We start from the raw sequence: 13,512 nt of genomic DNA, 5'->3' as shown, positions 1-13,512 counted from the left end.
GATTAATCTAACACTTCTAATCACGAGTGTCATGCGCATTTAGTCAGTAAAACCGGTTCTGTGATTTCAGGTGGAGCAGCATTTACTACACATAGCCGTAGTTCTCTGATAAGCTATGTAAAATCACATTCATAATTGCAGACGATATAATTGTAGGATTATGAAATCAAGTAAATTGTTTGCGACAATGACAGCTGTTTGCGTATCTTCTCAGTGAACTACGATTCTGTGTAGTAAATGCTGCTCCATCTGAGAGCACATGAAAATACCACATTTAATAACATTTTAACTCCAAATTCACTTCTTAACATCAGTCGAGTGTTTAAAATAAATCCTTCTGTGAGAAGGTTTGGCTTCTTAAACAGAATAATTAAGGCACACAATATTTAATTGTATTCTAAGCAGTGTTGAAGGCTATGTCGATTAGCATTTCATTATAGATATACTTTATTAAGATGAAAATTATAATAATAAGAACTCAGATAAACCATATATTGCCATAATCATGTGTTTATAATTAGTCACGTTGAATCAATGAAAGCAGTTAAATCTTCTGTTTATTCAGCTGCAGCGGGGCGTATTTGGATTTTCAGCATGAGAGCCTTTGGATGGTTATTTACTGCTGATCACAGAACCGTGCTTCACTGAAAGATACGCATGACAGTCGCAGGTTGCCTTTTGCGATTTAATTTCAATTAATTGTGCAGCCCTAGTACACACTTTTTAGAATCATTAAATGTTTCTTGGAAATGCTATAAATGGTTTTCAAAACCACATTAAAACATTCCTTGAATACTTACCAACGAGGTTTTTTTTTTCTCCATTTCCTTAACATAGAAACTCTTATTGACCCATATACATTTGCTCTATTGCTTTGACCCCAGCACCTGCTACAGGCCTTGCACTTCCAGACTAGATTGTGGCTCCACAGGCTTTCCTCTGCTCCAGTACAAGCTCCTTACTCTTCCTCTGGGAATACCAGCACACCACAACTTGGCCCGTTTGTCCGCTTTCTCTGAATCAGGTGTTCTCCAAGACCACACATCCTTCACTATCCTGGAGCAAGGAGGGGGAAATGGAGAGAGGCCATTTGGCATCAAGGACGAAGCAGGAAGAGGCATCATATTCACAGTAAAGCCTTTAGACTGGTCCGGCCTGGTGCGACTTCGGGTACAAGCCACTACGCTGTCAGACCAGGGGCGCATAACCTACCAGAGTATCTTTATTATCTACATCTCCATATCCAAATACCCCTACTGAGTGTGCAAGACTGCACAGGATGTACTGTTGCTTAATGGGACATGGGAGGAGCATTAGTAAATTAACTCGATTCCCACCTATTTATGTGCCCTCTTGTGGAGCGGAATGTTGGATTAATGAGTTATCATCAGGATAATAAATACATTGCACCTTTTATAATTACTGTTATTTTAAAGTATTGTAGTAGCTTTGAAATCTTACCTGGTCTATTTTATTTTCAGTGATGTGCTGTAATTTCTCCATTTATTTATTTTTTTTTTTGGTAATGAATCAGGATACATCTGGTATTAAAACAACAAAATTAATAGCAGAAGACATTTCCCACTGACATTTTGAGCAGGCTTCATTTCCTACATTAAAACTGATTACTGGTATGTTTAGATATATTTACTTATCATATGTTGTATTGCTATATTCTTGTACATTATTGAGTGTACTCTCGTATGAGAATGAGAGTGTGTGTGAATTATTGCGAGCGTGTTTGCCTTATTTGTGAATATTGATATGGTTGTGCTCTCTCTGCTCATGACTCCTTGAAACTAAAATGTAGATTATAAAAATTCTAAAAAAAAAAAAAAAAAAAAAAGATTATTTTTTATGTCTTTTTGACATTAAACACCATTCCCTTTCCCCCAGCTGTGAGTTCCAGTAAACCTAAACATAATAGGTTAAGGTAGGTTAAGTACAGTACAGACCAAAAGTTTGCACACACCTTCTCATTCAAAGAGTTTTCTTTATTTTCATGACTATGAGTCTATGACTATGAGTCACACTGAAGGCATCAAGGGCTATTTGACCAAGAAGGAGAGTGATGGGGTGCTGCGCTAGATGACCTGGCCTCCACAGTCACCGGATCTGAACCCAATCGAGATGGTTTAGGGGTGAGCTGGACCGCAGACAGAAGGCAAAAGGGCCAACAAGTGCTAAGCATCTCTCGGGGAACTCCAACTGTTGGAAGACCATTTCAGGTGACTACCTCTTGAAGCTCATCAAGAGAATGCCAAGAGTGTGCAAAGCAGTAATCAAAGCAAAAGGTGGCTACTTTGAAGAACCTAGAATATGACATATTTTCAGTTGTTTCACACTTTTTTGTTATGTATATAATTCCATATATAATTCCACATGTGTTAATTAATAGTTTTGATGCCTTCAGTGTGAATCTACAATTTTCATAGTCATGAAAATAAAGAAAACTCTTTGAATGAGAAGGTGTGTCCAAACTTTTGGTCTGTACTGTACCTATTTAACACCTTTGCAGGTATGTATGAAATGAGTCAGTGTCCTAATACACTATCTTCACTGTGTATTATATAATATGCATCAATAAAAATGCCTCTGTTTCCAGTGTATAGTAAATAATACTCAAGAAAAAGGCAAACTTTGTTACTTTCCCACTTATGACTGTTAAAGTGATGTTTAATCAGATTTGATTTTAAATCATTAAATTACAACAAAATACATTACAATTTAATCATTCTTTCAACAGATGCAAACACTACATGAAAGTTTGTATATGCACATTACAGTCCACAATGAGCAGGTGTGCATAAATGAGCTAAGCCTAAGGTCAAAAAATATATAGGAAGAGATGACACAGGTTCCTCTACGTGTCAGATCAACTGCACTTCTGCGGTTGCAATAAATTTGCATTTGATCATAATTTGAATGTCATATGCAGTTTGCATAAACTACAGTAATACAGGCTATCAAGAAGCTGTTTCTTTTCCAGTTTTTTGCATTATGAACATGAAATCTTTATGAACATAATAATAAAAAAAAACTAAACATTCTGGCACTGACAAAATTATTTAATTTTACAGTATATGTATACGTTTTTTTTTTTTTTTTTTATCACATCAATACAGTATAACATGGAAATTCTGGTTAGTGTTTACATCCCTCCCCAAGCGCATGTGAGCTCAGCTTTACAGAAACTCGCTGATCAGATCACAGACACAGAACAACAACACCCGGACTCTGTTTTAATCATTCTTGGGGACTTTAATAAAGCCAATCTCTCCCGTGAACTGCCAAAATACAGACAGCATGTTACATGTCCCACCAGAGACAGTAATATACTGGATCACTGCTACACCACAATAAAGGATGCATATCACTCTGTTCCACGAGCAGCATTGGGACGTTCTGATCACTGTCTGGTTCATCTTATACCATCCTACAAGCAGAAACTTAAATCTGCTAAACCTGCAGTAAAGACTGTGAAGAGATGGACCAGCGAAACAGAGCAGGATTTACAATCTTCTTTTGACCTCACTGATTGGAGTGTTTTTGAAGCTGCTACCACCGATCTGGACGAACTCACAGAGACTGTACCATCCTATATTAGTTTCTGTGAGGATATATGCATTCCAACCAGGACTTATTTAACATTCAACAATGATAAGCCATGGTTTACAGTAAAACTCAGACACCTTCGTCAGGCCAAAGAGGATGCCTACAGAAATGGGAACAGGGTCTTGTACAATCAGGCCAGGAACACACTGAACAAAGAGATTAGAGCGGCTAAAAAGTTGGAAGACCAGTTTACTTCCAACGACTCAACTTCAGTGTGGAGAGGACTGAGAGCCATAACAAACTACAAGACACCATCCCCTTGCACTGAGGCTAATCAACGACTTGCTAACGACCTGAATGAGTTTTATTGTAGATTTGAAACCCCCAACACCCACTCTGACCATCTCCCTACACAACCATTAACACCTCCTGCAATCCCCTTCTCCATACCTCCTGCTCTTCAAATCTGTGAAGATGATGTGCGCCAGGTCTTCAAGAAAAACAAAAGAAGAAAAACACCAGGCCCAGATGGCGTTACACCAGCCTGTCTGAAAATCTGTGCTGACCAGCTGGCCCCCATCTTTTCACAGATCTTCAACAGATCCCTGGAGTTGTGTGCCTTCCTGCTTCAAACGCTCCACCATAATCCCCATTCCAAAGAAACCCAAGATAACAGGACTTAACGACTACAGACCTGTGGCTCTAACGTCTGTCGTCATGAAGTCGTTTGAAAAACTGGTTCTCGCTTATCTGAAGGACATCACTGGACCCTTACTGGACCCCCTGCAGTTTGCGTACCGGGCAAACAGGTCCGTGGATGATGCAATCAACATGGGATTGCACTTCATCCTGCAACATCTGGACAAAACAGGGACTTATGTGAGGATCCTGTTTGTGGACTTTAGTTCGGCTTTCAACAGCATCATCCCAACAGCCCTCCAGACCAAACTGACCCAGCTCTCTGTTCCTAGCTCTATCTGTCAGTGGATCACCAGCTTTCTGACAGATAGGCAACAGTTAGTGAGACTGGGGAAATTCATGTCAAACAGCTGCTCCACCAACACTGGTGCCCCTCAGGGATGTGTTCTCTCCCCTCTGCTCTTCTCCCTGTACACCAACGACTGCACGTCTAAAGACCCCTCTGTCAAGCTCCTGAAGTTTGCAGACGACACTACAGTCATCTGCCTCATCCAGGACGGTGACGAGTCTGCTTACAGACAGGAGGTTGAGCAGCTGGCTGTCTGGTGCAGTCTTAACAACCTGGAGCTGAACACGCTCAAAACAGTGGAGATGATTGTGGATTTTAGGAGAAACCCCCCTGCACTTTCCCCACTCACCATCATGAACAGCACTGTGGCTGCAGTGGAGTCATTCAGATTCCTGGGAACCACCATCTCTCAGGACCTGAAGTGGGACAATCACATTGACTCCATTGTGAAAAAAGCCCAACAAAGGTTGTACTTCCTTCGCCAGCTGAGGAAGTTTAACCTGCCACAGGAGCTGCTGAAACAGTTCTACTCAGCCGTCATTGAGTCAGTCCTGTGTACTTCAATAACTGTCTGGTTTGGCTCAGCTACAAAATCAGACATCAGAAGACTACAAAGAACTGTCCGGACTGCCGAAAGGATTATTGGTGCTCCTCTGCCCACCCTTCAAGAACTGTATACATCTAGAGTGAGGAAAAGGGCTCAGAAAATCACTCTGGATCCCTCACATCCAAGTCACCCCATCTTTGAACTTTTGCCATCTGGCCGGCGCCTCAGAGCTGCAAATACCAGAACAGCAAGGCACAAGAATAGTTTCTTCCCCCAGGCAATCTACCTCATGAACAGGTAAATGCTCCCCAATTATGCTTATAAATGTGCAATATCCTTATATTTATTTGTTAACCCTCCATCCTAGAACATTCCTGCATCTCACTCAATCCTATTCCATTATCATTTATAGCACAATTGTTTATACACTTATTTGTTTGCCAATTTGTAATTCTCCTTTTTGTAATGTGTTTTTTTTTTTTTTGTCTGTGTGTTGTTGTCTCTGTGTACTGGAAGCTTATGTCACTAAAACAAATTCCTTCTATGCGCAAGCATACTTGGCAATAAAGCTCTTTCTGATTCTGATTCTGAAAAATTTTGCATTATAAAATACTTACGCATTCATTATGCATAAACTATTGGCTTTATGTTATTTGACAAATACCAATGCTTTCATATCTCATTTTTAAAGAACATTTTATTTGACAGTTGAGCCGGTTGTCTATATTTGCATACTTTCATTAATACTGTACAAAGATATCAAACAGAAGCCTTCAGGAAGCCAGAAAGTTTCAAAGTGTGGTCAATGTTGTGTATCAGTTCTTGCTCAAAGTCCCAGACTCTTTTGTCTACAAAGAGTTGCTCTTTGGTAAGATGCCCCTGCAGCGGGACTCTCACGTGTACAATCCTACATACATTAAACGGTACATGGAAACTGTCTCCAAAGTGTTTCAAAGAGGAGTGTACTGAAGTTTGCTGCACCTTCCTTGGGTTGACTATCATCTTTGTGGGATTGTAAATATTTTTTTGACTTGGTTCTCTGTAGATGTGCTCCATTATATTGACACCTGGGATATTATTCCATTCTGCTCGTTTGAACTTCCTACTCTCCTCAAACTGTGTTTTAGGGAATATGTGGTTCTCAATGAGGAACACTCCTATACTGGGATGAGCAGACTGGAGGTCCTCCATTAGAGATTGTAAACTGGCGTGTTTGTAAGGCATGATGATTTCATCAATGTCATTCAGGAGAACGTACTTTGACTGGTACATGTGCCTGTAAATGCACTCGTTGAGTGTTACTAACTGACCATAATACTGAATGTCTCCCTTGTGTAGCTTGATGTTCCAACCTGAAGAAGGGTTCAGAAACTGGTCGATAGGCCATGGAACGATCTCCAGTATCCCCTCCATTTCATAATGTTTTAAGAGCTTTTCCAAGTCTGGTCCACTACTAGTGTTATAGATGACCACATGCTGTACTCCCAGAAGCTTGTACATCTCCATCGATTGAGCAATCTGCAGTACATTGTTGTAGTCGCCAAAAAGGTTAGAGATGCAAACGGTGAAGTTAAACTTGAAAGTCTCTTGTACAGCCTTATTTTTTATTGGCAGATATTCCATTTTGAGGTCAGCTGAATCTTTCTTGACAGTTATGAGGACATGAGTTGCATCAGTCATGGGTTTACCTTTACAAATCACATCTGAGGCACCATAGGGGAAGCTAAAATGGTCGCTGTGTATCTGGACCTCAGTGTGAACAGTTTTGCAGACTTTTTCAGCATTGCAGTAAACACAGTAAAGCGGCTGAAGACGGTTTCTGTTGATTATGCTGATGACTCGAATTACCCCATTCAGTCTGTGGTCGATAAAGGCAGACACCATGAAATGCTCAGAGTCTCTAATGGCTGTTATTGGATATGAAGTTTCCAGGGTTTTGAATTTATTATTTGACAGAGGAGCTTTTATTGCTGTAGGAGCTTGTATGTGATATGTATCACCGTTCATGTGCACTAAAACTAGAATGCCAATAATACTGACAATTAATAGTGAAAGAAGCACTTTGCCTTTTTCCATCTGTCCTTTAGTTGCTGTGGAGTGAAGCAAAGAAATGTCAAAATCCAAAATACTTAATTTATAACGCAGTGGTATTGGTTGCAAGATATTTGTTAAAACAGAACTAAACTAGTATCCACACTTAATGAGATATGCAGTAGTCTGGTCTCGCATTGTACTTTCAACAACAAACAAATACGACAAGAACAAAAGTCTCACGCAACAACCACTGATGAAGGCAGATGATAAACAACAAAGAAAGACTTCCTCAGAACGCTTCTCTCTTAATGGTTATGTTACTATTGTGCCATTTTCAGGGCCAGTTGATGTAACAATGCTTTCATCAACTATTAGGGTGATTCAAAAATACAAAATTTTTACAATTACTTATTTCATTAAGAATTTGATTATTTCAAGATAATTCTCTAGGCAGAGTATATGTCTCATTGTAAATAGTCTCAAGAAAACAATATATATACATACATATACACATACACACACACACACAAACAGTAAAGCAATTACGTTTAAAACAGAATATCTGGAGAAAAAAAAAGTCAAGTTATAGATGGAACCAGGAAGCAGCGAGCTATTTTGCATGAATGGCAAATTTAGGTCTTAAGGAGCCTTAATACAAACTTAATTTATCAATAATTATTTTTTAACTCTCATTTGCTTGTAAAGTATTTAAGTAGCCTACTTTAAGATTAGATTCCAAGAAGATTCCAAACTTGATTAAATAAAAAAAATCTCTTTTAAAAGACCTTAGTGTAACCTGCGTCGCGGCGACAGTACAACCCTCACTTACAACCAGCGAAATATGCAAATGAGCGTGAAGTGCACCGCTTAAAATTTGGACCAGTGACCAGAAGACCAGAATCGCTCAAGAGACTGCGCTAACAGCAAGGGAAGAAAGAATTTGTGACAAACACTCTTTGGTTAGAAAATTCAGTATGATGTATTTAAGGGATTTTAAATAATAAAGCAGAGAAATTTAAAACATCACATCACACAGGAGGGAAAGAAAAAAAAAAATATATATATATATATATATATATAATGACCAGGAGAACAGCAAGGATTTGCCGTGGAACAAATAAATGTATCCTTAATATAATCCTAATTTATATTTCCTATTTAGTTTATAATTATTGTTTCTCTTTGTTATGACCTATTTAGTTTCAAGCTAATAAATTTAATTTACCCTTATTCTATTAATATATATATATATATATATATCTATAATTTATTTTTTACCTATTTATTCAATTTGTTTCTAATTGGATTATTTAAGGTTAAGTAAACGTTTTAAATTCACATACAATCTTTCAAAATGATTACCCCTTTAAGAATACCCTTTTTTTTCTCTCGTTCTCCAAGAAAAAAAATAAATAAAAATAAAATCAAAATGAAATGAAATACAATAGAATTTGAAAGGAAAAACAGTAGAGAAAATAAAAATCACAGGTCAAATTTACTGCTTAATTAGTAGTCTCAATACAATTCAGATTCCTCTTTTTATATCCATGTATATATATGTATATACACACTAATTCTCAGTTTCAGTTCGAATGCCGCTCTCACGAGATCCTTCTTCCGTATATGTATCTCAGATCAACACAGTTCAGTTCAGTTGTGTGCACAATCATACCACTCTGTTCGTTTCTTGACTCACAAGCTCGGTCCTTCCTTATATGGGCAAATGGCTCGCCAGTTCCCGCTCGCAACGGTTTTTTTTTCCGATGTGAAGCAAGCAGGGACAATTCACATACAATTCTTCTTCAAAATCGTCCGGTGTCCAGGAAATGTGCAGCATCCGACTCAGAAATGACAAAAAAAGTAGAAAAGAAGAAGAAAAAACCAGAAAAAGGGGAAAAAGGAAAGAAAGAAAAGACCCAACCTTGCAAAGACAAGGCCAAAAATACAATTAGACATTCCTTTCAAAAATATACATCATTAGAGCAGTTAGTCTGCATATAAACAACATTCAACATTTTTTCCTTTTACTGAAATTCCGTTTTACTTTAGCACATATAGTTTATATGTGCAAAGAGCTATTTTTCAAATGACGCACTTAGGCCTCATCTGCCCGTATTACATGTGCGTCATGATCGCGCCTTAACTCATAGCTCAAATACACGACGAAATTCGTTAAAATAACCTCTATTAACCACTCGAGGTGACTTTGAACTCTAAAACATTAATTATTCAACACATACATGCAATACTCTTCCCATTATAAACAAAAAGGGTCAACTCTTTTACATACAACTGCATATAACATCAGAATTTAGTGATTCAATACCATTTATCAATCATTTTACACACAAAAATAATTATTTAATTACAACACTCACCAAGAGAACTCAATTCTCGGCTATGAAGGAAAAAAACTCCCAAGTTTGGATATGCACTCTCTTCGTAGCGGTCAATGACACTTTCACTCGTAACGTTTGACTGATGAATCTCAATCCGCACTTTAATCTAAAAGTTTCTCTATTGTTTCTCTGATTTAAATCTTGGTTTGTTCGTTCTAATTCTCGTTTCTTTCTTTAGGATCGCACCAGCAGCTTCTGTAATTGGAGCTAGCCGCTTACTCTCTCGTCAAAAGTGTTGCATCATCCTTGCCCTGAGTCCTTCTATTAAGGCGGGGCTAACTCCCACTCGTTGAATTGAACCAATCTTTGTCTTGCTAAATTGGATAACTTTTCTAAATGAGTTTTATTAATTTATTTTATGCATTTTCTTATTTTCACTTAGAATCTTAAACTTTATATATTTTTTTCTTTCCCCACAGATATTAATAAAATAACTGTTTTATATATTCACAAGTGTTAGTCTTTTTTTCTCTCCTCACGTCAACAGAATCTCTCTAGTGACCTGGGTTACACCCTCCCCTCCTGAATACATGCACGTCCTCGCTGCATCTGCATATTTTTTTGGGTTGAGCCACAACAACAGGCACATCATCGATAGTAGAAGCATTCACCTCCTCCAAAGAAGTACTGAATGCCATACTTAGACCTTGCAACAGAGATTGAATCACTACGGTAAGTGGATTCCCTAACTGGGGATACTCAAACCTTTTTGCAGGTCTTCGCTCTCTTTGCGAACGCCTGGGAATAACTCCTTCCTCGGGCTCCGGGTCATTCTCTCGTTCACTTTCATCAACTACAGCATTCATATTTATGTTCTCAACCTCACTATCAACGTCTGTTTCAACCTCCTGAGAAGGAAATTCACCTACAGACTTAGGACAGAGATCCAATCCTGGCTCTTCCCTTACCGAAACCCCTGGATCATTATGACCAGATTCCAGCTCAACATAAGGCGTTTCCACTTCTCCAGACTCAGGTAAGCTTTCCCTTACAGGTTCCTCTGAATTCTCCTCTAATAACTCACTGGTAGGTATACTCTCTCTTGCAGGTTCAACAGCAGGTAAGTCAATTGGGACTTTCTGAGGATTTCGACAAGGTAAGTGCTCGGGGCTCACCAAAACTCGGGTTTCAAAATCCAATGTATCCCTAAACGCAGGATTAATGAATCGATCAGTGTCAGACTCGTATTCGCACTCAGATTCTGGCTCTTGTGAATCATTATCATCTGCACAGGCTCTAGTTCTGGGCCTGCGATTCCTTTGCTTAGGCTTTTTCTCATGTTGACTCAGCTGCAAAAATCCACAAGGTAGCAACAAGTCACGATGTAATGTCCTGAGGGGACCACTCTGCCCAACTGGTCGGACAGTGTACACCGGTAAATCGCCCGCTCTCCTAACCACTTCTTGAATTCCTTGCTCCCACTTGTCTGCGAGCTTGTGCTTTCCTCGCAACCTAACATTGCGCACAAGAACTCTGTCACCCTCTTCCAAAGTTGAATCAACCACACGTTTATCAAACCTTCCTTTGTTACGCTCCGCTAATTTAACAGAGTTCTTCTTAGCTATCTCGTAGCTCTCTCGCAACCGTTCTTTCAAATCCTTCACGTATTGGGAATGAGACTTGGCCGGAGCTTCTGTTGGCAACCCGAAAGCTAAATCAACTGGCAAGCGAGGCAGCCGCCCAAACATGAGCTCATAAGGAGCATACCCGGTTGTATCGTTGCGCGTACAATTGTATGCGTGCACTAAGGGCTTTACAAACTCCTTCCACCTAGACTTCTTCTCATTCTCTAGCGTTCCCAACATTTGGAGAAGCGTCCGGTTAAAACGCTCTACCTGGGTTACCCCGGGGGTGATAAGGTGTAGTACGAATCTTGTGAATACCCGCTACATGACACAACTCTTTTATTGTACGGGATTCAAAATCAGGTCCTTGGTCACTATGTAGCTTCTCGGGAAACCCATAATGTACCAGGAAGTTTTCCCACAAACTCTTTGCGACTGTACGAGCCGTTTGATTCTGGGTCGGTACTGCTACGGCGTATTTCGTGAAATGATCCGTAATAACCAATATGTTACTGGTATTACTGCGGTCTGGCTCTAACGACAAGAAGTCCATACAGACCAACTCCAAGGGTCTACTGGTTTGAATGTTAACCAGGGGAGCGGCTCTGTCTGGAGGTCTTTTTCTACGCACGCAACGTTCACACGTCTTGATCTTCTTCTCCACGGCTTGGGACATTCTTGGCCAAAAGAATCTGGACCTAACCAAGTCTAAAGTCCTCTCAATACCTAAGTGCCCCATATCATCGTGAAGACTACGCAACACCATGTCTCTTAGTCCAACTGGCAACACTAACTGATAGTGAGAGACTCCGTTCTCTTGCTTCTTTCTATACAACACTCCGTTCTTCAACTCAAATCGACTCCATTCTCTCAACCACAATGCTAAATCAGATGGCTGACCCCTCAGGGTACCTGGCTTAGTTCCATTTCTCATCCACTCAACTATCACCTTGAGCTCTGGATCTTTCTCTTGCCATTCTGCCAATGCTGCCTTAGAGAGATTAGGGAGATCAGGTAGACCATGCTCAGCCTCGTGCTGCAACTCATTCGGCAAGGCATCAACACAATGAGTCAGGGACTCGACCAATGTAATAAAAGGGTGTGTCAAACTGAGACTTTCAGGTAAACTAATCACCTCATGTCTCTCACAAATGGCTTTCACAACATCTGCCATGAGAAAATCAGATTCGTTTCCAGGCTCCGCAAGGTGATGAAGTGCAAACTTCTCAATTCTTTCTCGTTCTTTCTGAGAGACCAAATCATCAAAAGGCTCACCATGTGGACGCCGGGAAAGACCGTCCGCATCCTGATTCTGACTCCCAGCCCTATATTGGAGCTTGAAAGTGTAGGTTGACAAACTAGACAGCCAACGGTAGCTGGTAGCATCAAGTTTCGCAGATGTTAAAACGTACGTCAAGGGATTACTGTCTGTTACAACAGTGAAGTCTGTACCATACAAATAATCACTAAACTTAGCTGTGACAGCCCACTTCAATGCAAGAAATTCCAACTTATGTGCCGGATATTTCGCCTCACTTTTTGTCAATCCCCTACTGGCGAACGCTACCACTCGCATCTGCCCTTCCTGCTCCTGGTACAATGCCGCACCCAGCCCCGTAGTACTAGCATCAGTGTGGAGCGTATACGGAAGTCTGGGGTCAGCAAAGCCCAGGACAGGAGCAGAGGTCAACTTTGAAATAACATCATCAAACGCATTCTGACATGCATCAGTCCATCGATCACCAAACTGCTCTTTCGTGTTAAAATACTCGCTCCCCTCTCGCTTCCCACTGCGGCCCCTGCGCAGTGGAGGGTACCCTACAGTGAGTCCCGTGAGAGGCTTGACCATTTTCGAGTAGTCACGCACGAACCTCCTATAGTACCCCGCAAAGCCTAAGAAAGCTCTCAACTCTTTTAAATTTGTGGGCCTCGGCCAAGTTTTTAGAGCTTCAATCTTAGCCGGGTCAGTCTTTACTCCGTCCTTTGAAACAACATGCCCCAAATACTTGACTGATGTCTGAAAGAAACGGCATTTTTCAGGCGCTAGCTTCAACCCGTACTCCTTAAGCCGGTTTAGGACCTTGACTAACCGTGACTCATGTTCTTCTAAAGTCTTTGAAAAGACAATCAAGTCATCAATGAAAACTAAGACCTGCTTCCTGTGAAGATCACCCATACACCGCTCCATTAACCTCTGGAATGTACTTGGCGCATTTGTGATTCCCTGAGGCATCCTATTGAATTCCCAGAAGCCTAGGGGACATACGAAAGCAGTCTTGCACTTATCAGCTTCATCCATTTCGATCTGGTAGAATCCAGACTTCAGATCAAGTACCGAGAACCATTTGGAACCAGTAAGCACGGAAAAGACCTCTTCTAGATTGGGCAGAGCATATGCGTCTTTGATCGTCTGGGAATTCAACT

At 40.3% G+C, this 13,512-nt stretch overlaps 2 protein-coding genes across 3 annotated transcripts in view; one reads left to right on the top strand and one right to left on the bottom strand.

The window, feature by feature from the left end:
* Positions 1–1,553, top strand: part of hmcn2 (hemicentin 2) — an 81,605-nt gene extending 80,052 nt beyond the window's left edge. For both annotated transcript variants that reach the window (XM_059503455.1, XM_059503454.1), the window contains exon 81: positions 885–1,553. In XM_059503455.1, coding sequence (XP_059359438.1) covers positions 885–1,260 — 376 coding nt within the window. In that variant the 3' untranslated portion in view covers positions 1,261–1,553. The remainder of the gene's footprint in view (positions 1–884) is intronic.
* A 4,260-nt stretch (positions 1,554–5,813) lies between these two features.
* On the bottom strand, positions 5,814–7,097 carry LOC132098266 (glycosyltransferase family 92 protein F13G3.3-like). The gene has a single exon (XM_059504438.1). It carries the CDS (start codon positions 7,095–7,097, stop codon positions 5,850–5,852), a length of 1,248 nt encoding a protein of 415 aa, XP_059360421.1. The 3' UTR covers positions 5,814–5,849.
* Positions 7,098–13,512: the final 6,415 nt, after the last annotated feature.

This window comes from Carassius carassius, chromosome 21, assembly GCF_963082965.1.
Source record: "Carassius carassius chromosome 21, fCarCar2.1, whole genome shotgun sequence".
Lineage (NCBI taxonomy): Eukaryota > Metazoa > Chordata > Actinopteri > Cypriniformes > Cyprinidae > Carassius > Carassius carassius.
This window is presented reverse-complemented; position numbering and strand designations above follow the sequence as displayed.

Excerpts from the sequence above, each read along its gene's own strand:
- LOC132098266 (XM_059504438.1), bottom strand. The coding sequence starts at position 7,097 with ATGAACGGTGATACATATCACATACAAGCTCCTACAGCAATAAAAGCT.